At 40.4% G+C, this 26,716-nt stretch overlaps 5 protein-coding genes and 1 long non-coding RNA gene across 7 annotated transcripts; 3 read left to right on the top strand and 3 right to left on the bottom strand.

Annotated features, from left to right (window-relative positions):
- Positions 1–1,587: 1,587 nt before the first annotated feature.
- Positions 1,588–5,543, top strand: slc25a15b (solute carrier family 25 member 15b). 2 transcript variants are annotated; one of them, XM_084028304.1, is made up of 7 exons: positions 1,588–1,848; positions 2,511–2,607; positions 2,895–3,153; positions 3,263–3,400; positions 4,067–4,242; positions 4,436–4,594; positions 4,709–5,543. In XM_084028304.1, the coding sequence occupies exons 2-7, from the start codon at positions 2,553–2,555 to the stop codon at positions 4,828–4,830; spliced, it is 909 nt and encodes a 302-aa protein (XP_083884430.1). In that variant the 5' UTR covers positions 1,588–1,848; positions 2,511–2,552; the 3' UTR covers positions 4,831–5,543. The 2 variants fall into 2 exon arrangements, with proteins under 2 accessions (XP_083884430.1, XP_083884429.1); XM_084028303.1 differs by having other exon boundaries at positions 2,507–2,607.
- A 136-nt stretch (positions 5,544–5,679) lies between these two features.
- Positions 5,680–8,635, bottom strand: tm4sf21a (transmembrane 4 L six family member 21a). Its single transcript, XM_084028306.1, has 5 exons — positions 8,320–8,635; positions 7,607–7,672; positions 6,774–6,907; positions 6,494–6,680; positions 5,680–6,413 (listed from the first exon to the last, which is right to left on the bottom strand). The coding sequence occupies exons 1-5, from the start codon at positions 8,494–8,496 to the stop codon at positions 6,405–6,407; spliced, it is 573 nt and encodes a 190-aa protein (XP_083884432.1). The 5' UTR covers positions 8,497–8,635; the 3' UTR covers positions 5,680–6,404.
- A 137-nt stretch (positions 8,636–8,772) lies between these two features.
- Positions 8,773–12,458, top strand: LOC311025417. Its single transcript, XR_014598376.1, has 5 exons — positions 8,773–9,699; positions 10,990–11,049; positions 11,181–11,338; positions 11,452–11,598; positions 11,835–12,458. It is a non-coding gene; the product is annotated as an uncharacterized lncRNA (long non-coding RNA).
- On the bottom strand, positions 10,765–14,006 carry LOC311025415 (transmembrane 4 L6 family member 1-like). The gene is made up of 5 exons (XM_084028305.1): positions 13,941–14,006; positions 12,490–13,078; positions 11,865–11,930; positions 11,439–11,572; positions 10,765–11,351 (listed from the first exon to the last, which is right to left on the bottom strand). Exons 2-5 carry the CDS (start codon positions 12,661–12,663, stop codon positions 11,144–11,146), a joined length of 582 nt encoding a protein of 193 aa, XP_083884431.1. The 5' UTR covers positions 12,664–13,078; positions 13,941–14,006; the 3' UTR covers positions 10,765–11,143.
- A 1,035-nt stretch (positions 14,007–15,041) lies between these two features.
- Positions 15,042–18,680, top strand: LOC311025602 (mannose-P-dolichol utilization defect 1 protein-like; the record flags this gene model as incomplete). Its single annotated transcript, XM_084028575.1, has 7 exons — positions 15,042–15,129; positions 15,254–15,319; positions 16,028–16,160; positions 16,336–16,421; positions 17,069–17,184; positions 17,320–17,430; positions 17,509–18,680. 7 exons carry the CDS (start codon positions 15,042–15,044, stop codon positions 17,629–17,631), a joined length of 723 nt encoding a protein of 240 aa, XP_083884701.1. The 3' UTR covers positions 17,632–18,680.
- Positions 18,681–20,678: 1,998 nt separating this feature from the next.
- slc25a35 (solute carrier family 25 member 35) lies at positions 20,679–24,746 on the bottom strand. Its single transcript, XM_084029458.1, has 5 exons — positions 24,266–24,746; positions 24,094–24,159; positions 23,865–24,017; positions 22,702–22,836; positions 20,679–21,940 (listed from the first exon to the last, which is right to left on the bottom strand). Exons 1-5 carry the CDS (start codon positions 24,635–24,637, stop codon positions 21,770–21,772), a joined length of 897 nt encoding a protein of 298 aa, XP_083885584.1. The 5' UTR covers positions 24,638–24,746; the 3' UTR covers positions 20,679–21,769.
- Between the last annotated feature and the right edge of the window lie 1,970 nt (positions 24,747–26,716).

Raw genomic sequence — 26,716 nt, 5'->3', positions numbered from 1 at the left:
AGTCGCTTCTTATAAAAAGTATGGGTATCGATATCAGCAAATCTGGCCTTTAACCTGCATTTAAACCTGCAGCACAGTAATGTTAGACAATCATGCTCACTATAAACTCAACCAAATGCATTATGGAGCAACGTTTTTTTCCTGATTGTTGTAGGGGGCAGGTATGGAAGCCCATTTCCGCCACTGTCAGAAAATAAAGAGAAACCTTCTCAAAATAATGACTTAGTATCTCAAAATAATGAGAAACTTTCTCAAAATAATGACTTAATACCTCAAAATAATCACTGTAGTATGTCATTCTGAGATACTAAATAATTATTCTGAGATACTAAGTAATTATTATAAAATACTAAGAAATTATTATGAGATACTAAGTCATTATTATGAGATAAGTCATTATTTTTGAGATAATTAGTAATTAATATGAGATAATAACTCATTATGAGATACTTTGTCATTATTATGAGATACTAAGTCATTATTATGAGATACTAAGTCATTATTATGAGAAAGTAAGTCATTATTAGAAGATACTAAGTCATTATTATGAGATAAGTCATTATTTTGAGATAATTAGTAAAATTAATATGAGATAATAACTCATTATGAGATACTTTGTCATTATTATGAGATACTAAGTCATTGTTATGAGATACTTAGTCATTAATATGAGATACTAAGTCATTATTGTGAGATAATAAGTCATTATTATGAGATAATAAGTCATAAGTATGAGATACTTAGTCATTATGAAAAGATTAGTCATTATTATGAGATACTTAGTCATTATGCAAAGATTAGTCATTATTATGAGATACTTAGTCATTATTATGAGATACTAAGTCATTATTGTGAGATAATAACTCATTATTATGAGATACTAAGTCATTATTATGAGATATTTTTTCATTATTATGAGATACTAAGTCATTATTGTGAGATAATAACTCATTATTATGAGATACTAAGTCATTATTATGCAATAAGTTATTATTATGAGATAATAAGTCATTATTTTGAGATAATAAGCCTTTATTATGAGATACTTAGTCATTATTATGAGATACTAATCATTATTATTAGATAATAAGTCATTAATATGAAATAATAAGTCATTATTTTGAGAAGGTGTTTAAAAGCGTGAAAAAGTCGCACGATATTAAAAGCAACAAACCAACACATGATTTCCAGTATTGTGTCCAAAGTTGTTTAAAATATTTCTAATGAATGAATTAACAACAACAACAACAACAACCAGCAGGGAGCAGTGTATCGCCTGAGGAGAGCTTATTTTGAACGTGAACCGGAAGCGTCTTCGTATCATAGATCCTATATTGTGAGCATCACTCTGGGGGGGGGGGGGGGTTGACTGCAACGTTTTCTGATTTCTTACTCACAATATACAGATGTTATTAAATGTGTAGTGTTGCGTCAATTCAAGCCTAAAGGATGATCATCAATATTGGGCACCAGTGTTCAGAGCAGGATGGCTGAGTGGAGACGCGAGTGTGGTTTTCATATCTAGATCGTGCGCGGAGTGAGAGCTCTTCCTCACGGGTGTCTAATAAACCCTCTCCGCTTTCTCCTCCCCAGCGCCGCCATTATCGCCGATGGCCGGTCAACACGGCCGCCGTGATGAGATAAAAGCCCGATAAACGCTGGATGTTTGGTCCGGGGGGCGTACGTCAGCATGCGGTCAGCCGGGGACGACGTTAGCTTCGGTCAGCAGCTCGCTCGGTTGACGTTACTTTTCGACAACGTTGCGTACGTTAACGTTGCACACGGACTCCAACGGTAACCTCACCGGCAGCAACACATTGATGCGCCGAGGTGACCTCGTCGACCCCGGTAACGGTTTGTGTTTTGGAATGTATAACTGCCTGTTTATCCATGTCAGCATTTGCGCTTACAAGCATACGCTATTATTCGCCTATAGGAAAGGGTGACTTTGGTAACTTTAACTTTCTCAGGACTATTGTGAATTGATGTTCCTCACAAAGGGAAACTTGCATTATACTTCGGCCTTAGAGCGTGTATGTCTGTCAGCCTAATTGGTGTCTAAAATATGTTTAAAGTATAATGAAGTTGACAACATCTAAAGCTCCGAGCTTTTAGACGGGAAAACATTGTTTTTGAGGACACTATTGTCAAAAATATTGAAAATGCCCCAATACATTGCTTTTAATTATTATGGCTTTCTTAATTATTAAAAATTAAAAATGCTGCCCTTTTTTAAATTTCTGTTACTGCAATTGTCAGTTGTAGTGAAACTACACCTTTCCCTTGCACATTGCTGTAGCCATAAATGCATTTTATTGTCGTGAACTTTATAACCGAGTTGTGGAAAAAGACACATCACTGTGTCAGGGTAGCATTTAAAGAAACCTCTGACTGATTATGTTCTATGTATCTGTGCAGTTATTAAAGTACTCTAAAAATGAAGCCGTGTATGTTGTGAGTGGAGTTGGGAGTTAAAGTGACATTTATTAATGTCTTTTTTTACCAGGCAGCTGAGACGAACCGAAAGCTCTTCTGAAACCTTCCCTGACACCATGGCCCCACACCCGGCCGTCCAGGCCTTCATTGACCTCTCTGCAGGAGCCATAGGTAACTATCAAATCATGTCTAATCACTATGATACGATCGCACTGATTTCCCCCCACCACTAACCAAAGAGAGCAGGGGATTTTGATGACCCCTGTGTTTTTCCGGCTCATTTCTCTCTGTTTGCACAGGCTCTTTATCCCGCTCAGCTGAGTGCAGCCCCCCATCAAGCCTCTTTTTTCTCTTTGTAGCTCATATTTCGTGCCCTCGCTTTGATTTTCCTGTAGTTTTGTGCAACAGACAGACTCTGTTTTTATGGATTACTGATTTTCTCTCTGTCTTCCTCCAAGGGGGAGCTGCATGTGTGTTTAGTGGACAGCCTCTAGACACGGCAAAGGTCAAGATGCAGACCTTTCCTACGCTGTACCGAGGCTTCATCCACTGCGTTTCCTCCACATACAAACAAGTGGGTGTGCGTGGCCTCTATCAGGGCACCACGCCGGCGCTGATGGCCAACATCGCTGAGAACTCCGTGCTCTTCATGAGCTACGGCTTCTGCCAGCAGGTCATCCGCTTCACGGCTGGACTGCACAGCGACGCTGCGCTGAGGTAGGAAGATAGCTGGGATGTCCTTCCTGTGAACACGACGCCAGCGTTGCCCTGAGACTACATGTAAGATCTCTCACTGTCTTCTGTGCATCCTTCCCCCCCGTCTCAGTGACACGCAGAAAGCCTGTGCTGGCTCCATTGCATCCATATTCTCCTCGCTAGTACTTTGTCCCACCGAGCTTGTCAAGTGTCGGCTGCAAGCCATGTATGAAATGGAGGCATCGGGCAAAATTGCTAAGAGCCAGAAGTAAGTGTTTTTTAAATTATTTTTTGGTAATGTATGGGCAATTTTCTCTATATGACATTCAGATAGCTCAAAATTAATTTTGTTTGTCACCTACCTATTTGCAATCATCTTTTATTATTTTTTTACATTAATCTTTGCTTATAAAAGAAAAAGGGAGAATTGATTTTCGATTCTGAGATGTGGAATGATCTTTTATAACATTCTGTGTAACCTGTTTCTTTTAGCCTCTTCTCTTAGTGTGTGAATAAAAAATAGTTTCTTAAATAAATGTGATTCCATTATGTTTTGCATTTGAAGCTTTTTAGGCATATTTTTGTGACTATCTGGAATCGCAGTCCTTTTGGCCAGAATAATATTTAATAATAATTTAATGAAATGTTCATATGATCCCATGCCCTTCTCACATGCCTCCATGGCTAATGGAGAATCAAAAAACTTCTTGATGAATTGAAGTAATTGGAGACCACGTTTTAAAAACAAATTATATCAAAACATCGGTTTACAAACTCTCATATGTGCAATATCATCCAAGTCTTATAGATGTAATTATAGGCTTTCCAAACATGCATCTTTGCTTAAAACTTACTATTTAAAACACTTCCACATAAATGCTTGCCTGTGCAAGTCCAAAGCTGATTTTGTTATCCCTCTCCTCTCTGTTTGCAGTACAGTGTGGTCGGTGGTGAGATCCATCATGAAGAACGAGGGGGCGCAGGGCTTCTTCCAGGGCCTGACCACCACCATCGCCAGAGAAGTCCCTGGTTACTTCTGCTTCTTTGGTGCCTATGAACTCTGCCGCACCACCTTTGCAGACTACATGAAATGTCACAGAGATGACATAGGTACTGGTACAATGTTCTGCCTGCGCCATCACAAAGCATCCCCTCAATAAGGAAATATGGTTTAGCAGCTACGACTGAAGATGTCTGACACATAAGCAAATCCTCTTCATTCATGTATTTATACGTATATTTGCCTTCACCCGCCCCCACACGTCTGGTGTAATGGATGATTGTGTTACTGTTTATGTTGAAGGTGTGGCTCCAATCGTGTTCAGCGGGGGTTTCGGGGGGGCATGTCTGTGGCTGGTTGTCTATCCCATGGACTGCGTCAAGTCTCGTATCCAGGTCATGTCTATGACGGGAAAACAGGCAGGGTTTTTCAAGACCTTCATGACCATCTCTCGTACTGAAGGTAGGTCCAAGAGTTTGACGTTACCTTTGTTGTATCGTTTATAGCCGAGATGTTTGGCCTTTGGAATCAAGATTCCTGCTCTGAACCTTAATCTTTGTTGCTTCCTTTGTTTAGGCGTGAGGGCGCTCTACTCCGGTCTGACGCCCACCATGGTCCGTACCTTCCCCGCTAACGGAGCGCTGTTCCTGGGTTATGAGGTCAGCCGTAAGCTCATGATGAAGCAGTTTGACAGCTAAAATATGCACAATGAATGGAGGAGCGGTGAACTGGAAGTGAAGTATTGTAGCCATATGACCTCATCAAAACTCCAGTTGAAGTTTTTCATGCGTGGGATCTTCCCACAAAACTGCCACACTCCATCTGTTTTTAACCAACACCTCTGACATCGTTTAAATCCTTGTATTAATTTATTTTTTAGAGTTAGATATAGTTTGTTTTTAACTCTCCAAAATATGCTACGCCAACATGCAACATGTATGAGAAGAATATATGTGCAGCACACTATTGAGCAACCTTTACCCGCCTCTTTATGAGGCATTTTAACACTCCACTTAACTGTTTTATGTCTACCTCAACAAAACGGTACACTCCATAAGGTTGTAAGGTTAGTTTTAATGCGCACAATCTTAAAGGGCCAGCGTGTACCAAAGCCGTGGTACCACCAGCTGCTCCAAAAATCATGGTTTGGTGAGGATGGCCTCTGAGCAAGGCATTACCACGGATTTGCCTGCAGGCATGGAAAGGAAGGAGTGAGTGGAAGGGTATTCCCCTGTGTAATCCATCACACTATTCCTTTAAAACCTTATTTTAGCTCCATGCATGGAGATTTTATTTAGATGTGAAGTAGAATATACTAATTAAATGTGATTACTTGTGTTTTCAGTTACAAAATCATTCGCAGCTAAGTATGCAACTCCGTTCTGGATCTTAATTTGTTTCCGTTAAGTGATTTAAAAAATAAAAAAAATGTGATTCAAAACAAAAAAAAAGAGTGAAAACATTTCCCTAGTTCTCAGAGTAAGTAGCTTTAGTTTTCAACAGCCTTAAGTGAAGTCAACGGAAACAAACACAGCCACCAGCTGTTTGATCATACTGACTGTTTTTGTATACATGTTATATTCGGACTGCCTTTGAAATTACTACATTTTGCTTTCTTTTGAATGTGTAACTTTTATTGTTCTGTAAAAGTCAATGGGATCAATTGCCTCATCAAATGTGCCATTTGCACGCTGCATTCCACGTGCAGAGATGTTTAAGTGCTTAGTAGTTGGCAATTCAGAAACCTGTCATATTCCTTCTATGTTAATGGAGAAATGTAGGTAATTTAAAATGATAGCAAGTTGAATACTGAACCGTTTGTATAGATGTCTATCACAGAATGATTTGCATAATACAACCTACATTAAAGGTGTCATTGAAGAAATACATTGGCCTGCTTTTTGTTTTACTGTCTATCCCATGGGGTCAATTATTTTAACTGAAACGTACATTAAAGCGAAAGGTTAATATTATTGTGTTAAGCCAGATATCATGTCACATGACGGAACTGGATGAGCATATTATATTTAGAATCAATTTATTTCAAATTAGCCATCTAATTAGCATGAATTATTGCAAATAATGTGCCATTTTTACAACATGCCATAATACATTGCAAACATTTCAGATATCTGTGTTTTAGACTGCAGCATGAAGCATTAATATGAAATACACACAAAGTATAAAAATCTACCGTTTCAAAGTGATTCTTTTATGCAGCAGGAAGACTACTCTGTCCTCCAGCAGGGGGCGCCAGTCTACTGTCAGGATGTCACAGCACCTGTAAGTAAAAACGTGAAAATGAAACGGCTTGTGTGAGGATTGTTTCCACCTCTACAGTGATGCTGTAACTCATCCTACCCCTTTGTTGCTGCAGGTTCCACACAGGCAGCCGAAGAGCCCGTTGATCATCTGGACGGCACAGAGAATCAGCTGCAGGCCGCTGGTGGCCAGCAGAGTAGCAAACAAGCCGATGTTGAACTGCACAATGTTCTTGGGCTCCGTGCATGTTCCCCACCAGGTGTTGTTGGTCAGGTAACTGTGGTCTCTGCAGAGGAGGAGGAGGAGGAGGTGGTGTGTGACTGACAGCTCAGGACTTTACAAACACAAAGCTCACCACACAGTTACTCTCGTGCTTCACCCGTTTTTAAAAGGTGTGTTCCAAATCAGGAACACTTTGCAGAGGGGCCCGTTCTGCAGGCCGAGCACCGCCACGATGAAGCTGTACAGGGCCCCGGCCACGCCCACTACAGCGAACACAATGGATATGAACATCTGGAGAAGGGAGAGGATGAGCAAAGGTCAGAAAAATCTCTGTCATCCCAGATGAACACATCATTCATTCATGCTGAATTCATGCCCATGCTTACCCTCCTCCCACGTACATTTTTGTCATGCTGTTGATAAACGAGGTATTTTGAATTTAAGGAGGGACAGGGTCATTTGTTTCACCTCAAAATTCCTCACATTTCATCCGTCGATCTGTTTTCCCAACACTAACAAAACCTATTACAGACTAAACCAAACTAGCCTGTTCAATGTCAGGCGTGTTTATTTCCTGCAGAACCAGAGGTGCACTGTTGATGGTGTCATCATTTAGCACAGTGCAGTTTATCTGTCTAAAGATAACCTACTGTATGTGTTGCACAGTGGTTTAAAAATGCAGCACCATGCATATGAATGTAACTAAAATCCATTTTTTTAATGTCGTCTTTTATTGCGGTATTAATTATGAGACACTGTGGCATATGCTGTGTAGGGGAAAAAAAGTTTCTATTTTATCTTGCTATTTCTACAGTTTACGGACCACTTAGGAAGTTCAAATGAACTTTCGATGGAGAAGTGTTTGTCTGTAGATAATGATGTAGATAATTTAATTGTGCAGCTAACAATGTTAATCATTTACATCCAGACCGGCCCTCGACTTTCACGGAGCACCAGAAACATTTGCATGTGTAGTTCAGACTGGCTCACCCCACAGCGATTCCCACAGCAGCCCTGCTTCCCTGTCCAGTGGATGTACAGCGCTGGGACCAGCACCTGTGTCGATGCAGTCGTTAATATTCAATTACATTTAGTCAAAACAATTCAGTCACGTCGTCTTGATGACTGAAAGCTTGTAGAATATGTTAAAAGACAGGAAACATTAGTCTTAAGTCAGAATGCCTCTTCAAGTGCTATTAAAGTCATTAGATGACCATTATTATTTATTTATCTCAAGCATTCAACATAATGTCAAAGAAAAGAAGTACAAACATAAATCAGATTCATAAATCCAATACATTGATCAGACAGAAGTAAAATGCTTATAAAATCCTGCCCCTACTCTACATCATGTCATAAAAAAACAAAAACAAATAGGTTTGCTTGAATACATTAACAGTACAATTCTATAATTTACCTACAACATTTCTCTGTGGTTTTGTTTGACCAATAATCAGGCTCAGTTGTCCTCCTCTATCTTGGTCAAATATTGTTTTCTTGTACCTTTTTTTTTTTTTTTTTTTTTTTTTTTTTTTTTTTGTAAAATGCTACGTCTTAGTTTGATCTCACAATTTAAACCATTCCACAAGATCATCCCACAAACTGAAATACAACATTTCACACCACATTTCTAACATTGTTCTGAGGAAAAAACAGCGGCGTCCAGAGTTACACCCATCGAGAACAGATAACAGACCACTCACCATGAAACCTCCTCCGACGAGTCCTCCCATGTATTTCACCTCCTCGGTGATGTGTCCATCTTTGGCGTACTTGATGTCCCCTCCAGGAAAGAACAACACGATGTTACAGATGATGGATATGAGCGCCAACGGGTAGAGAGCAACAGCAATGCAACGGGAACACTTTCCAGTACACATGCTGTCGGAGTGAAACCTGACAAACTGCTGAAAAAAACACTTCTTCAGCGCGTTTGAGCTCAGATCCTTCCTGTTTTCAGGGAGAAGTTGCACCTGGAATGTATTTGCACAGGGAACAGAAACTAAGCACAGAGTGATGTTAGGGTGTGGGAGGTGTAATGGCAAGCTGATAACGTGCTTAAACAGAGCCGAGTGATAGGCCGAGGAACAACGTGACTCATTCCGTGGTGTCTTTGAGAGACAACGCTTGTGTTGTTGAGATGTGATTGGGTTTAGGTCATCTGAGTCAAATTATTGATGGTCACATCTCTCTGGCCTACTTGTTTGCTTTAGTGACTGGGCCCAACAAAATCAGCTTCTCGTAGGTTGCTGTGGAAATATTAGTAAGTGCTGTGAAAGCGTGTTGGTATGGATTGTGAGAAAGCAGAGCTCTACTGTGAGGGATGTGTTTCAGCCTCCTATTGTATGCTGGTGATGTGTTGACATTGTGGCTCCAGGATCACAGCGGTTGGACTTCAGACCTGTGGCAGCGCATTAAGCAAGAACAGTGTGTCATTGACATGGACCACATAACACTGGTAAATGACCACAGTGTGGACAATGAAACACAGCCGGCTACATTTTTGTCCAGTGAGCTGTTCACCGTGCTTATGTTGACATAACAGTATGTTGAAAGAAAATATGATCATTTTTTTTAACTGGGGCGAGGCAGCGATCCTCCTCAGTCATCACTTCTGGAATAACTTAGAGTATGTCCTTTTTTTATTTCATGTGGATCTCAGGTTCTCAACCATTTCAAACATGCTGTGGTAAGGTAGGAGGATACAGGATATTTTAAAGCAGTGTATGATTTTATGTAGAATACATTATGTGGAAAAGTTCCCATCTGGATGTGGATTTCTCTTTAGTGCTATTTTCTTTTACCCCCAAACAAATCCGGATAATGAGACATTTAATTCTGCATTGGCTTGTGTGAGGATTAAACAAAAACAACATAAACAGGTAATACACTTTTATTATAAAATGCCACTGCAAGCAGAGCAAGTTATTGTTCTTTTTTAAAAATGAATGCATCAGCACACTTGTTTGACTCACTTCTGTTCCTTCCACAGAAGTGGGTGCTCTGGGTGCTGAGAGAAAGTCTGCCGTACGACTCCCGTCTCCAAGGTGATCACTTTCTGGAAGCCGGGGCATTCTGTAGCGGTAAGCATCCTGCTTTTACCCTGTTGCCCTGCATGTGGGCCGTGATTGTGACGGTACATGGCAGCCTATACTTTGCTCTCTCCTGGCCTGTAGGGTCTAAATGGTTAACTGGTGAATGTATAACATGGAAGCTTCCAAACATCTAACATGTTGGCTTTCCTGCTAACAGCCAGATATTCATATGTCGGATCATTCACAATCAACATTAAAGATAATGAAGCCTGACGCAGGTCTTTGTCAGTGGATCAGCAATGTATAGTATATCATAACTATGTATTACTATTGTATTAGTATGTACTACTCTTATTCTTCCTATCTGTTAAGAGAGACAACAACCTCAAAGTGAATGTTTCATGCAGATGCAGCCTGCCAGTCTTCCAACAGGGGGCGCCAGTCAACTCTTCAGGTGTCATAATCCTCCTAACTGGAAACTTATGGTTCCTGTAAGGTAAAGAAAACTCTCTCTCTCTCTCTCTCTCTCTCTCTCTCTCTCTCTCTCTCTCTCTCTCTCTCTCTATATATATATACACACACACACATACTACTACTACCTCAACAGCAGATTCACTACTGTACCGTATAGTGTTTCTATATAAATACATTATGTACAGGCATATATTTGGTGTCATTATTTAATCTTTTTGTACTTATTTGACTTAACTTATGTGTATCAGCACATTACTATTTCTATAGGCCCTTTATCTATTTATGAGAACATTATTCTTTATTTTCTTTCTTTCTTTCTTTTCCTTGCCTTTTCTTTCTTTCTTTCTTTCTTTCTTTCTTTCTTTCTTTCTTTCTTTCTTTCCTTCCTGACTGTTATGGAGCAACTGCAGCTGTATAATTTCCCGAGGGATTACTTAAGTATTCTGATTTTTGTTTCCACAGATATTTACGGACAAATAGACAGAAAGTAATTTTTTCTGGGACTTTTTATTTTCTCGTCTACTTTAAAATTGTGAAGTGGCATACACTAATTCATTGGGATTACTTACAAAACTGAAAACATTTCCCTAGTTCTCAGAGTCAGCAGCTTTAGATTTCAACAGAAACAAACACAGCCAGCTGTTTATATTATATTCCACTCCTTGTGATTTAAGGACTCATTCACTCTTTTTGGACTCTTTTTGTAAATGTTTAACTTTTATTGTTCTGTATTGTGTCACTGTTACAAACCCTAATATATTGCAAACATTTCAAATATCCGTGTTGGTTTAGAATGCAGCATTAATATGAAATACACACAAAAAATATAAAAAGCTACCGTTTCAAAGTGAATATTTTATGCAGGAGGAAGACTACTCTGTCCTCCAACAGGGGGCGCCAGTCAACTGTCAGGAGCTCACAGCTGTAAGTAAAAAAAAAAAAAAAAGAAATAAGGTAAGAAAAGTTGACATTCTCTGAACCAGCCCAGCTTGTGTGAGGATTGTTTCCACCTCTACAGTCATGCTGTAACTCGTCCTTCCCCTTTGTTGCTGCAGGTTCCACACAGGCAGCCGAAGAGCCCGTTGATCATCTGGAAGGCACAGAGAATCAGCTGCAGGCCGCTGGTGGCCAGCAGAGTAGCAAACAAGCCGATGTTGAACTGCACAATGTTCTTGGGCTCCGTGCATGTTCCCCACCAGGAGTTGTTGGTCAGGTAACTGTGGTCTCTGCAGAGGAGGAGGAGGAGGAGGCGTGTGACTGACAGCTCAGGACTTTACAAACACAAAGCTCACCACACAGTTACTCTGCTTCACCTGTTTTTAAAAGGTGTCGTCCAAATCAGGACCACTTTGCAGAGGGGCCCGTTCTGCAGGCCGAGCAGTGACACACAGATGCTGTACAGGGCCCCGGCCACGCCCACTGCAGCGAACACAATGGATATGAGCATCTGGAGAAGGGAGAGGATGAGCAAAGGTCAGATATTTTGATGTTAAATCTTTTTAGATGGTAATTTATATCGTTGGTTCATGGTTCATCTTTTTTTTTTTATAGAACTAACCATTATTATACCTATCCCAAGAGTCAATGTCGGTTATGCAACATATTTCCTTTTTGTCATTCTCATCTTGACCTTAGAAATAAGAGTTCGACTAAATCATCTTAACTAACAGTGCTCTGACTTGCTTGTTACTTTTCCCATTATCTTTCAGTGAGCACCTGAAGTGTCTGATTGGACTCACCCCAAAGCGATTTCCACAGCAGCCCCGCTCTACAATGAAGTTGAGGTAAATTGCCGGGGCCAACACCTGCGTCGGCACACATTAGATGACAGGGAATTGGATGTAAAACATGTTCAAAGCTAATTATACAATTCAGCATTCAGTTTTTGCTTCAGGCGGATGAAAGAGTGTCAATTTTGTGGTGATGACACTATGCAGTGATTTTCTTTTTAAATTATTCAATTTCACTTAATAGGTAAAAAAAAACATAGCCACTGCACATAATTCATAATTGTTAAGCGCCGGTGTAATACTCCCCCATGCCAGTCGGTGGCAGCAGGGAGCACAGTAATTAAGACAACAGAAAAGAAAACAAAAACTGAGTTATCTTTTGTTTGGATTTACTTTTACTCTCATTTTGTAACATTTTTGGTTTATGGTGTGGGATTTTTCTTTATCTACAAATGTGCAAATCTGCACTGATGAATAATACACTGGATTTATATTGCAATTGCAAGTGTTTTATATAAAGAGAATCACAGATCTTTACCACTGAAGCAAAAAAAACAACAGCAAACAATTAGGACCCAACACAGAAGAGATGAGCACTCGAAGCCCAATAAACTTTCAGTAAAAGTCAACTCACCATGAAACCTCCGACGAGTCCTCCCATGTATTTCACCTCCTCGGTGATGTGTCCATCTTTGGCATACTTGATGTTCCCTCCAGGAAAGAACAACGCGATGTTACAGATGATGGATATGAGCGCCAACGGCAGCAGAACAGCAGCGATGCAGCGGGCACACTTTCCAGGACACATGTTGCTGTCTGAGTGCAAAGGAACAAACTGAGCTCTGTCTGACTGTTCATCTGGTTTTTACTCACATCCTTCCTGTTTCTCAGAGGAGCCCCTCCGTCAGAGTGAACTGGTGTTACATGTAGCTTTGTTACACATGCTGAGTCACTTCTTTGGTGTAAATTATAAATGATGGAGTCATTTAAATCCAACATACTTTCTACTCTTGCTTGAGTAGGCGGGAGAATAAATCAATACTGTATGTATGCCTCATTTTACTCTGTCTAAATTTATCTGACTGTTCATCATGCATTAAACTAGGAGACAATAAAGGACTTCAATAACTTCATCACTTTTTATCTAACTTGTTGCCACAATTGACACACGAAAAACCATGAAAACGTGTTTCAATCATTTGAAACCTGAAGTACTCCTGAACCTACCTATTTCAATAAGGTGTCTACATTTACATTTTATCAAACTGGCAATAAATTCATGAAACGCACATGAAAGAAAATCAATGACTTCAATAACTGGTTGTTAACTAAGCTTGTTAAAAGATGGAAATTGTCATCTGTTTATGTAAAGTTAATTTGATATAGCACCTTCCATTGAACAAGATCACAGAGTACTTCACAAGGATAAAAGTAATTAAAAGAAGACCATGAATGGTAATGAGACTACATCAGACCTTTAAAAACGTGAAGAAGAAGCAAAGCTCTTCATTGTACTATCTGGTGAAGTTTCAGATGACACAGCCCTGTTGTCTCTCCTCCAGGGCAACCAATCTGACCATAACAGTGCCCTCATGGAATTTGACAGATGGTGTGATGACAGCCTCTTTGATTTAAATGGGTCCAAAACCAAATAATGAATTATAGACTTAAGAAAACACAGCGATGAACAAAAACCTAGTGTAATACACAATGAAGATGTTCAAATAGTCCAAACACATAATTACCTAGGCACAGGGTTTGACCCACAACTTAAATCCAGTGAGAACACTGACAGCATTATCAAGCCAGCAAACCAAAGAATATTCCTACTGAGGAAGCTCAACGCTTCTGGTGTCTGTAAAACAGTTCTGTGCACATTTGATCAAACCTTCATTGAGAGTATGTTCACATTTTCTTTCATATAATTGTTTAATGGAATATCTGTGAAAGACAAAAAGAGTCTGCTCAAAAATCTCTGTTCCCTCTGGAAACACGGGGTGTCCAGAAAACAAATGGAATACCATTTATTCCCTCTGCTGTAAGACTGTGAAATCAACACCAGAAGTGAATATAATACATAACCACAGCAGTGAGTGAGTGATGATTGGGTCATGTGTGGGATGCTATATGACAGAGAGAGAGAGAGATCTGTATACAGGGTGATGAATGACTGCTACTCTTACTTATCTGTTTGTTTATTACTTTTTAACTGTTTAACATTGTACACTAATGCATTTTAACCCTTAATGATGGAGTGGCTGTAAAACTGAATTGGCCCTCGGGGACTAATAAAGGAATCTGAATCTGAAAACGAATAATTACAAACCCTAGTCCCATTCAAAATGAGGTATAATGAGTTCAATAGACCGTCACCGAAGTACAGTATATGAATTTGTTGCATGTTTTTTTAAAACTCCCTTCCTCTGATATTTACATTTCTCAGTGCAAGTCATTGACGTGCAGCGTTTCACACCTGCTGCACAAAGTTTCACACATCAGCGCGTATCATCATCAGATATGATGACTTGCCCCCACAGGGGGACGGAGTATTTCACATCTCTTTATATTGGTTTGATGTTTCTTTGTGGGATTTTTTTGTCACTTCGTAATCATTTTGTGACTCTTTGTGTGATTGTAGCCCCGTATTTATAGTTGTGAGTCTCTTTGCAGCTGCTTTGAATCTCCTTGTGGTTGTTTTTCTTCTGTTCGTAGTCCTTTTGGGTCTCTTTGTAGTTGTTCTATGCTTCTTTGTTGTCATCTTGAGTCTCTTCCTGGTCTCTTTGAGTGACACCTTGTAGGTGACGGCCTGTGCAGGGCCCTGGCACTTTGGGCTCCTGGGCCTGGCTCTGGAGGGATTTATCCTTGGGAAGATTAATTTAAAAAAGTTTTTTTTTTTTTTTTTTTTAACTTGAATGAAACTTTTAGAAAGACACAAATAACTAGAATAACTTTCCTCCCCAAAATGTATTAGTGTAGTATTTGCGTTAAAAAAATCCAAGGGGGGAACGATATATATATATATATATATATATATATATATATATATATATATATATATATATATATATATTTATCAACAAAGAATAAAGAGACTAGGTGGACTTCCGGTCCACAGAGATCACAGGACGACCCTCCAGTATAAATGGGGGAACCACTCCCCCTGTTCCTCACTACAGCTGACCCGCCATGGCCACGTCTCCGGTCAGAGACTTCCTGGTCACCTTCATGCCAGAAAAATGTTACCAAGAGATCTTCGTCAGCTTCCACATGCACGGTGAGTTTGTGGAGTAAACGTGCACGAAGATTTCCAGATGTGCGGGGGGATATGGTGCTCTGCGCTACTTCGCTGCAGGTTTTTGCACACGTCCGTGTTTTAATAGTGTTAATTTGTGTCGCAGTGCCTTGCATGAAGTTTGTCATGAACCGGATCGTCGGGATTTGGATCTTACTGGACGCTTTTCTGGGTAAGAAGCCTGAACCTTTCGTCTGCTTTGATCACGTGACAGCAGCAGCAAGGAAACACTCACAAATGATTGATCATTATTGATTGGATCACTGCACAACAGAGTGAGCCACGTAATCAAAGGATGAACTTTAAAGTGCTGCGGGTAGACTACTTAAGATCACCATGGCAACACCAGGCCCAGTGATGAGATCACAAAACATCTGCATTCTGCTGCAGGTCAATGAACCAGATCAGAGGTCTTCAACGTCTTTCAGGCCAAGGACCCCCTATAACATCTCATATAACATTGTGTTGCTTATTAAACCGGTCAGTGATAATGTGTAGTGCAGCTTATAGTGCCATGTATAACGGTACTTTGTATTTACAATGCTAAGTCATTAAAATAATTGTTGACAGATTCATATATTTATAGAACATATTGTGATTCTATATTGGCATTTCTACTTCACAATTTCACATTGACACAACAATGAACATAATTTGTGCTTAGTAGATGTTGTATTAATGTGTATTTTTGGACATATTTAAAACTTTGGAAGAAAAAGTTTGGGATCAAATAATGTTGGGAAGGCCCTGCTGTAACTCTGTGGACGATTTGTGAACTAGATGACACAGTTTCATGTGGGTTATAAGTGCAGTGTTTTTCTCGTATTGTTTACATGTTGCTAATCTGAACCACTCACACCGTGTTGTGTCCCGGCTGCAGCACAGCTACCTCAGCTGTTGAAGATCCTGTGGAGAAGGAGAGCAGACGGCCTGAGTCTGACCTCGGTGCTGCTGCAGCTGTATGCCTTCTCGTGTCCGGTTGTCTACGCTGTGGCCAACAACTTCCCGCTCTTGTACGTATAAGACCATGAATCCTTTTTTACCTCATAATATTACATAATCCCAGTACTTCTTGATTTGGGATGTAGTAACTGAGTCTTCTGTTTCCCAGCCAACACTCTCTGTGATCATACAGTAGATACAGATACAGTAGACGTGTGCTTGTGTTTTACATGACCTGCTCTACAGCGCCTGGTGTGAGAGGTTCTTCACCTTGGCCCAGACAGCAGCCATCATCTTCCTCATCCTGCATTATCGTGGCGATACCCTCAAAGGTTTGTACACATACTTGTAGATTTGTTTCCCAAATTCACGTACCAAATCATGTTTATACAGAGCTGTGAAAAAGTATTTGCCCCCTTCCTTTTTTTTTTTTCTTCTTGGCCCACACAACTGCAATCCAACGTTTCTGAGGTCGTAACACAGCATCTCAACAGGAATTAAGTCCGATGAAAAGACCAAGACAATGTCTCTAAATGACGTTCACTTCCCCCTTTTCTCTCTGCTGAGAGGGCAAATCCTTAAACAGTTCCACTTTAATTTGGACATGCTGCTGGGTTCTCAACTATGTTCTATTTATTTAGACTTTAGGTTATTTGTTATCTATTTACAAGGTCTATTGTTGGCTATGACACTGCAATGTTATTTATTCTCCGGGCTGCTGGACCTGGGTAACGATTTCCGTTCCTTCATGTCTCGACTGTAAACTAAACTAAAGAATGATTTATCAGCTAATGACACTTCCACATCTATTTTTGGTCAAACACCACCGTGGTGTTTTACCTCTCAACTCATAAACTTCTCACAGAGGCAAAAAGCTTCTGTTGAAACCCATTGATAGATGTTTAATAATTATATAGGTTGAGATTATTCAAAGAGAAAATTCCTAATGAATCCATTTGTGTTGATGCGTATGCTGCAGGAATGCTGTTCCTCCTGGCTTACGGGGGTGTGATGTTCCTTCTGGGTTCCTATGCCGCCCCAGCAGTCGTCTCACTGATGCAGGCTTCTAGTTTGGCAGCTTTAATTGCAAGCAAGGTAGTAACTCAGTGACTCATCTGTGCCATTTCTCCGCTGTTCTCCAATGAATCAAAGATATGTGAGCTGTGAGGTGATAATAGTGCAGATCTATCAGAGGACAGAGGTTTTATGTGGTGGCTTTGTCGTTTCCAGGCTCTCCAGGCTGGAACTAACTACCGTAGCGGCCACACGGGTCAACTGTCCACTCTGTCCGTGTTGCTGTCGTGGGCAGGATCTCTAGGTGTTGCCTTTGTGTCTCTCCAGGTATGCAGTCAGGAGCTCCACACAAGCATAGACAAAGCTGCACATTTTGCACTTGACTAACTGCTTCTTGTCTCGTAGGAGACCGGAGGCTTGGTCACCCCTCTGTCACACACACTGTCGGCCGGCCTCAGCTGTGTCCTCCTGGTCCAGGTCCTCGGATACGGGAGCAGCGCCGCCTCCGCTAAGAAGAAGAGTGAGTAGAGGCGGAGGACGGTGACAAACGAACACTCAGCGCAAAATGTTGGCGTATCAATAACTTACATACAGCTGCGACACGGCAGGAAATGTTTACAGCGTCTTTTTGTACAAATATGCCAGTGTGCTGTACTTTGAAACACACCATGTGAACTCTTGTTGTCACCTTTGAATTATTTTAAACGTCATATCTGCAGTTTGTTTCCCATTAATATTATAAGGGAATAAAAAAATATTTCGTATAATAAGAATAACTAAAGCCTCAGAGGTAGCACAACGTCACTTGCCACTTGCAGGTGTTAGCTGCCATATCATTCTTCCTTAAATTTCAGACAGAATTATTCTAGATCTCTAATCCAGGGTTTTGATGAGGTTCAGGTTTACTGAGCATGACAGCCTGACACCCTGTTTGTTACTCTGACATTTACACAGAAACCTTGGAGTTGCTCAGTTCTGATACAAGCTGGTTAAAGCTTTTATCGGGTAACGTTAGTTTAGTCCCTGAGGGTTCAGGCCTTTAAAAGAAACTGGCTCAACTTAAAATAATTTGTAACCTGTCTACTGTAAAATCTTCGTTAGGCGTTAGGCTTAGAAACTTAAGTTGTTTGCACATAAATCTAAGTTCCTTCAATTTAGAATAAATAGTTGGGCTGACAAACTAGTCCCGTCCACATTAAGCTCAATCAACACGTTTTGTAGTGAAACCATGTTGAGTTGTACAAACATCCAAATAGAAGGTGTTTAACCCTTGACGTGTACATTCTGCTCATTTTATGTCTTTGATTCTCAATATATTGGTCAGTTTTAAGGCTAATTGTATGAAACTTGGTCAGGATTTGTTTGTTATTATTATTTTTCAAATTCCATGATCCCCTCTCTTGCAAGGTAGAGAATAGGAGATATGCATAATGCCTACACTCTTTATCGTCTACCATTGACTCCCATTATAACCACTTATTTTTCATGTACTGTATTCCTGACATATTATAATGCTTTTTTAATGCTTTGAATGCCAAATAGATCTAAGCCTCTGCCTTCAAAATACAGGGAAAACAGAACTTCATATCTATGGTTAGGTGTGAAGTTGTTGAAAAGATTTGATGCGGTGAAAATTTAAAAAAATATTTATGTATTACATTTTTATGAGACTGAAGGGTAGCAAGTGTAAGTTTTTGTGAATAAACTCTCATTGAAAATAATCAATCAATATTGCTATCAATTATCGGGCAAATCAAGGCTGTAATAACCCCATCCCAAATATTTCACTTTGCACCTCATTATTGGAAAAAATTGCATATTTTGTGTTTTTTTCCCATTAAAAAAATCAGGGGTTCTTATGACAAAAAGGGCATAAAAACATAAAAAAATATTAGAAAATAATAAAGAACGTTGTATCTATGATTAGGTCTGAAGTTGTTAAAAAGATTTGATGCGGTGAAAGTATATAAAAAAAAATATATAGGATATATTACATTTTTATTACACTTTATGAAAGGGACTGTTTTGGGACCTGAGTGTAGAAAGTGTAACTTCATTTTAAACTTCCTCAAGCATCCAGGTGTTTGACGTTAGTATTTAACACACCTCCACCGTGCACAATAAGACCAAGCGATGCCAGCCGCCGTGAACAAAGCGTAGTGTTGCTCGGTAACATTTCACAGAGGTGACTGGTGCACAGCGTGTGCACCAATGACACATTAACCTTGTTTGTTCTGGCAGTTTCATAGTTGTTTCTGCCCAATTTAACACAGACACCGGCGATATGGCTCAGCAGCTGTAATAAAAATGTCTTTGTGGGTTTTTCCTGTTCCACATTTTTGGATTTACTCAGTTTTAATACCTGTTGAACTGCACTGTGAACTGAATTGAATGATGCTGTGAATTATTGTCTCTAAACGTTGATAAAATAAATGAATGAACAAGCCGTCGGCTTAGGTCACCTTGTAAAAGGCCTTCGGCACAGTTGCTCATTATCTGTGTGTACATGAAACACACAACACTCCTCCATTTCCTCCTGAGAGGCTATGTTGATGTTTATATTCTCACACAGCTCACCGGTTCAGCATGGGAGGTGCACATGCCTCAGGCCGTGCTATAATAGCCCCACTAACACGAGACATGCCTGCTTCCTACAGAGAGAAAATCCCAATCTCAGGAAAGCTTATTCAACCTACAAATTTAGCCATTAAAAATGAACAATTATCGTCCATGTACAGCTAGTTTCTCAAAATACAGGTTTAAGTAAAGGGTTATTGTATTAACCTTTGAATAATCTCATTTTTAGCCATGCTAGGGCTCCAATAATGTATAGCCAATGGCATCACTTAACATCAAGGTGTGGGCGTTGTCATTGTGAGCATGTTGAGTACTTCACTTGCACAAATATAGCCGCCAACATGACTGTAGGCTCTTAATCTTGTTTCAATATTTAACTGCACTTTCAAATCCTTCTGCAAGAACACAGGAGTGCTGCACTTTCAGTTCTCTAACTGTCTGTTTTGAATTCTTGTAAACTTAAGGAAATGAACCTAAACCACATCTGCCTAAAATAATATTCAAATAGCTGCAGGATTCAGTACTAAAGTTTGATTATAATATGATAGAAAATGATTTTATTTCATATTCAATTCAGCTCATATGAAACAAGGTAACGCCACAATGTGTTTCAATCATAAGTCTGAGGCTTGCCCTTCAGGGTCATTGCACAGTAATATGAGCGACCCATAACAGGAAGTGCATTCTGTCACACATTGATGAAACAGTCATTATTACAGCTCAACTCCCAGAACTGTCATGCAGTTTCATGCTACACAGATTCTCAGAGACGTTACATTGGAAACGTATGCAAATGAACCGAGCAATTTCCTGTTTCCTGGGCCTGTTGCTCGCACAATGCAACTGCTGATGTTTTTCACCTCTGATTACGAATGTGATTGAGGGGTCCTTCTAATCTGTAATTGCTCACAGTGTGGTTTCTAATCTGGTTCGCGTTTCAGTCAGTATGTAGTACTTTTTGGTGTCTGGCTTGATGTGAACAAGGGGTCATGAGGTCATTTGTGTTTAGAAGTGCTTGAGCTTTTATTTCAACGCGGCAACTTTTCACATAATGTCTCATAGTGTCATATGGGGAAAACTATTGTAATCTAGTCTGATCCACCTTAATTATGATCCATCTCTCTCAAAGTATGAATGCTTCAGTTGATACTGCCGTTCAGTACAGTGCCCTAGAATACTCCTAGAAATAACTGCATACATTGTTCACAGTACAAATAGGTGTCATAACTTCAAGAAAACAAAAGGTGCTCTGAAAGTATGAAAACAATATGGGGAGAGGAAAACAATTTCATAATGCAAAGTAATGTACGGAAGGTCTCCTGAGTTGTGTTATGGAAGTTACATGTGTTCTTAAAGCTGCAGTACATTCACCATGTGTGTCATGACAAACTATTTAGTTTAAGTAGGTTTAACGTAACATATCTCATATAACAGAAACAGATGCTAGTTAACCACCAGCGACATAAAATACATGTATTTGTAATCAAATCCTCATTTCTTGGAGGCAATTTTAAACACACCTGTGTAATGTTAATATGCTTCTTGTCTCCACAAGGTGCTCAAAGACCCGGGGAAACTTGGCTCTAGTGAAATACTACGTGGACGTTAACATTTTCAGGACTAATTGTATTTTTATTCATCTATTTTATACACACAAATAGCGTTATAAAGGAATTAAGATGCATTGAAGTACCAGCATACGTGTCAGTACTCCTGTTTAAAAGCTACAAACAAAAATCATGAAGAACACAGAGGTAGTCTAATCTGTGAATACAGTCAGAGGGCAATTTTATTGCCAGTGTCATTTACGTTTATTTCTGCTGTTGGCACAATCCACAACGGATGCTTTCTCCCGAAGGTTGTCTAAACCCCTGTGTAGATTATTATCCGACCTGTGCACATATGACCCTTCTGAATGTACAGTTGTCTTATTGGAGTGTAAAAATGTTACCTTTGCTCTGTCTCTCTCCCACTAAGAAATAAGGCTATCTCCTATTTTCTCTTTGACCTCACAATAGCATCCTTATTTAATGAAGACTCATTTAACCTACGCACTCAGGAGCTTAATGAGTCCCCCATTTTCCAGGTGTTATCTGCCCTGCTGGTACAGTTTGCGCAGTTCATCCCAGAAGAACAAAGACAGAATGGTGTGTGGGCCGAGCCGGAAATAAGAGGCTCCCAGACCTTTGTAGAGTCCTACCAAGCCCTCCTTCCTCATTGTCTTGGTGAAGCAGTCAGGGAATCCTTTATAAAGCTGCCCCTATGAGATAAAATGAGGACATTCAGCCTGGAATTGGTCAGCTGACTGTCACAGCTGGATATGATGAGTGTTTGAGCTCTTCTTTGTTATCGGTCGCTACTTATGAGGTATAATCCTTAAAGAATACCCCGTCGCTGTAGCAGTGCACTTCTATCACTTTGACTCAAGACAGACCGTTTAAAAGAAAACGATCAAAACTGATATTTTTTTTTTATCACATTCATTCTTCTCCATTGTTAAAATCTGGTGCCTACATTACCCACAATGCAACCCGATCCCCGATAATTTGGTCAGAGCTTCGGGCAGTGGCCTAAGATTGGGAAGTTACGCACTAGTTGCTAGTGAATAGGCACACACTCAAACCATAGGTGTATACATGTTTTACCCTCAAATGAGATATTGTATTGGGAATAGCTCTCTCTACGGGCTCCAGTGCGACCACACTGCATATTTTACGCCGACACCTTTGGTGTTGTTTTGATAAATACAGTCAACAATGGCGGACCCCGCCAGTCCCAATGAAAACTACCATACAGTCAGAGCAGCAAGTTCAGACTAATCTGACACGCCATCTGAGATGCAGTCATTGGAGACTTTTTGACAATGGGCAGGCACCTTAAAGGAATGAACCAGAACTTGTCTGGTGACTGGGTGAGTCATCTGTTAGTCAAACTCTCACCGAAGCCAATAGACAAGACACACACACACACACACACACACACACACACACACACACACACACACACAGTCTCTCTCCTCACCTTGCCCAAATGATCCACGGGCTGGTTGTAGAGTCGTGTGCTCACTACATCAAAAGGTGTCATGGCCATCACCACCACCACACTGCTGATCATGCCGGCGCTCAGTGGCACCAGCCAGCTGTTCTTTGGGAACACCTTGGGGGAAGAACATACCGGACCATAACAACATGTGAGGCTCCATACAGTATGAAAGAAATGAAAGGATGTAGCACACTAACTCTGTCCTACATGCAGATGAACGGAAGAATGACTATTATTAGTGTTCACACACACACACACACACGCTCTCCAGTAGCTACAGTCAGAGCTGTTTTCTATATGAACCTGATGAACACCGAAGTATACAAAAAAAAAAACTTTAATAAGCACTGAGGAGGAATTCATAGGGATGGTAATACGTCAATAAATAATCATAAAAAGATCAAACAAAGCAAAGCACTTTTTACTTGCACTCACCCATAGTGTTGGGCCAGTTTAAATATTTCCAAACCGGTCGGATACTAAGCCAGAGACCTTTTGCAGACCAGTCAATTGAATACAGTTCAATGATGTGTTACAGTTCTGGCTTTCAGTATGAAAGACTTTTTCTGACGAGAGCTGGATCAGCAGCACCGTCACGCTGTTAACTGCTGCACTAGTTCTATGTTTCCAGACGGGGGGGGGGGGGGGGGGCAATGAAAGGTGTCGGATTTCTAGGCTTTTTCAGCGCCACAATGACTTTCAGTGCTTTTGTAATCTGTGTGCAGCTACTGACTACAATTGATCCCTTCTACTGTGCAACTAATGATTGTTTTCATGATGAAACTGCTGGGGATTTTCTCAATCAATCAGATTGTCTGGAATCTGGATCAAGTCGCGGGTTCAGAGTCCAATGTGACTTCTTCGGACTGCCTGTTTTATGCTTAACCCAAACATATTCAGCTTACTATCATACAAGCCAAGGAAAAGCTCAACTCACTCAACTCAACCAATCATAGCAGCTCTATGTGAGTTTTGCCACACCTCCGAAGCAGATGTTTATTATTTAACAGTGCGGGCCTTGTCGTGCATGTGGAGTGGAAGACTGAGAAACAGCCGTTTCCATTCGTTGCCACTAAATCTATGATTTTATGTTGATTTTAAACCTCAGCCAACCCTCTCTGGGAGCAGTAAAGAAAACCAACCTGCAGGTCGATCACAAGCTCCTTGGAGGAGGAGAAGGTGGAGAGTTGAGCGGCCGACCCCACGCTGACCCTGGGCACAGCAGCACTGGAGCCCCTCCACAGTCCCATAATGCCGTGCTGCTTGTAGATGGCCGTCAGAGCGTGGGTCATCCCCTGGCAGGAAGAGGAAGACATGTAAGGCATGGATGGCTCTGCTCACAGTCAACCCGTGCCCAGGGTCGTCTCTTACCTGGTGTTTGTGCTGGTGTCCGACTGCAATGGAGGAGGCAGCCTGACTCTGCAGATGGGTCTTCACCTGTCAATCAAACGGGACATTGTGCTTACTTTGACAGCTCACCTTGAGGTGTGACGCTTCATTAAAGGACCAGTACAAAGGAAACGACGTCAAGCCAGCTACTGACCAAGTACACAGGACTCCCCATCACGGCTCCCACCACTCCGGCCGCGGCCCCCGCTAACGTGGTTTTGGCCGCGTTGACCCTCCCGTTGGTGTGGATGTATCCGGACGACTCGATGACGGCGTACGAGCCGAGCCGGACTCCGTTCATGACGAACTGGTACACGAGTCCGGGTGCCAGTCCTTTCTGTAAGCCGGCGAGTCCGTCCACTTTAGCGATGGTGTAGAAAGCGTGGAACACGTTGCGGTAGTAGACCTGGTAGGAGCCCCGGCTCTTGAGCTCCCCCTGAAGCTGCATGCGCGTTTTGACGACCTCCAGTGGGTTGGTGAACAGGCAGGCTCCGCACGCCGCCGCCCCGCTCAGCACGAAATCCATCCGACTGTCCGGCGAGGGAGACTCAGGCCCGCTGCGGGTCTACCGGCCAGACCCGGTCCTCATACTGGAGGAATCCTGCCAATGGTTTTCCTCCTCCCACATTCTAGACACACACGAACACACACACACACACACACACACACACACACACACACACACACACACACACACACACACACACACACACACACGAGACGCGACGCATCACGACGCAGCCTCATTGGAGTACTTCAAACGCTCCTCGTAAACTCGTTATTACGAAACATTTTGGTAAGCGTTACATGCCTGTTAAAATGGTGGTGTACTATACGAATGAATCAAGACAGAAACATTCATAGGAGTTGATTTATTAATGTGTGTATTGATATTTTTTCTCTGTGTGAAAATTGGCATATTTTTTAATTGAGCTATTTTTTAAATTGTTTTCTAATGTTGTAAGGACGTAGCCGACATTGCTCTTTAAATGCCATTGCAACAATTGCATTGTTCAGAGTTTCTAATATCACCAGCGCTTTGTATCCATATTCCAACGTGTGTTATCCCAACTCAGCTTTCCACTCAGTTGTGGATAATAGAGGAAACTGGAAATGACTAGACAGTTTTTATCTATTGCTTTATTTTTGTAACGTCACCTTCCCCTGAGCTATTGATCATTTTCACATTAGAAACAACGATTTAAACATTTATCAGAAACTCTTAAACCTCCCAAAACAACCACTACATCATAAAGTGTGACATGCCATTTAATTTAGCATTTTCTTTCAAACTTTTATAAAATATCAACGTAAAGAATAATTTACACGCGGTAGTGTGGCGATATTGGTATTTGACGTACTCTCTATCAGTCCCGTAAACGTCTCACCTTGGAGACTGGTACCACAGCGTGTTACGTAGTTTGACGCTGGTCTTCTTAGCCAATGGTAGCCTACAAAAGAATGGCCGGCCATATTGCCAATTTCTTTTTTCTTTTTCTTTTTTATCAGATCATCATAGTGGAATCCGAGTGGTTCATTCAATATGTAAGATAACATGTTTGATTCGCTGAGCAACCTGCAGTATTGACATGTGAGTTTCATAAATACAGAATGTATGCTTTTTAATGGTTCATCCTATTTTGCATAGGATTCAGTGTTTCTAAGTGTGTTAGTTATGACACCAGTCATGAAGTCCACCAACACAAATACTAAAGAAAATGAGAAATTCTGAATTTAATTAATAATAAATCTATTATTTCTTAGAGTGTATTTAGAATAAGCATATAAACAATTTAAGCGCTACTGACTATTTTACAAAAAAATGATAACCATGATGGAGATCGGTTTGCCTTTTTATGGGCATATATAGCAAATAAATAAAAAAAAACACCTTTATATCAAGTCATACATTCAGGTACAAGCATGACATTTGACCTCACTTAAGGATACTTAGACATGCAGACAGGAACCAGGGATTGAACTGACAACCTTCTGGTTAAAGGATGTGCTGTCACACCAGAGCTACAACTGTGATATGGACAAATGAACATTTTAACATTTCTCCTAACCTTTGCCAAGCTTGTTAAAGTTGTTTAATGTCACGTTGTGGCACATGAGAGCACAAAGGGTCAGTTTTGTTTTTCAGGAAGAAAAGATATTGGAATTTGATACAAAATATGAAGACATTCATTTTTTGTCATTATATTATTTTTGTTTCAATAATGTGTAACATTCTTTAAATTATTCAGAATACGTCTGACCTCTTGATCAGACTGCTGATAACATTCATTTAATTTTCATTCAATATACATTATAATGCAGCCGTGATTGTAATGCATTATTACAAGAGTATAACCTATTAAAACAATGGGAACTATAAATTCATCCTTGCAATAAAAAAGTGACCAGCAATTATGAGATATTATGATACTTGACCGTATTATAAAATGCTGAATGATGTGTAATGATTGTTGTTATAAATCATTACTGCTATGAGCTGATTATAACGCTTTAGAACATGTTTGTAATGCATTATTGACATGGTCGTCATAGAAAGTACTACCAAACTGGTTATTTATATGCAAATGAATGACAATTGGGTTTC

The sequence above is a fragment of the Eutrigla gurnardus genome (genome assembly GCF_963514095.1).
Source record: "Eutrigla gurnardus genome assembly, chromosome: 15".
In the NCBI taxonomy this organism is placed as follows: Eukaryota; Metazoa; Chordata; class Actinopteri; order Perciformes; family Triglidae; genus Eutrigla; species Eutrigla gurnardus.
The sequence above is the reverse complement of the archived record's forward strand: the minus strand, read 5'-3'. Positions and strand labels throughout refer to the sequence as shown.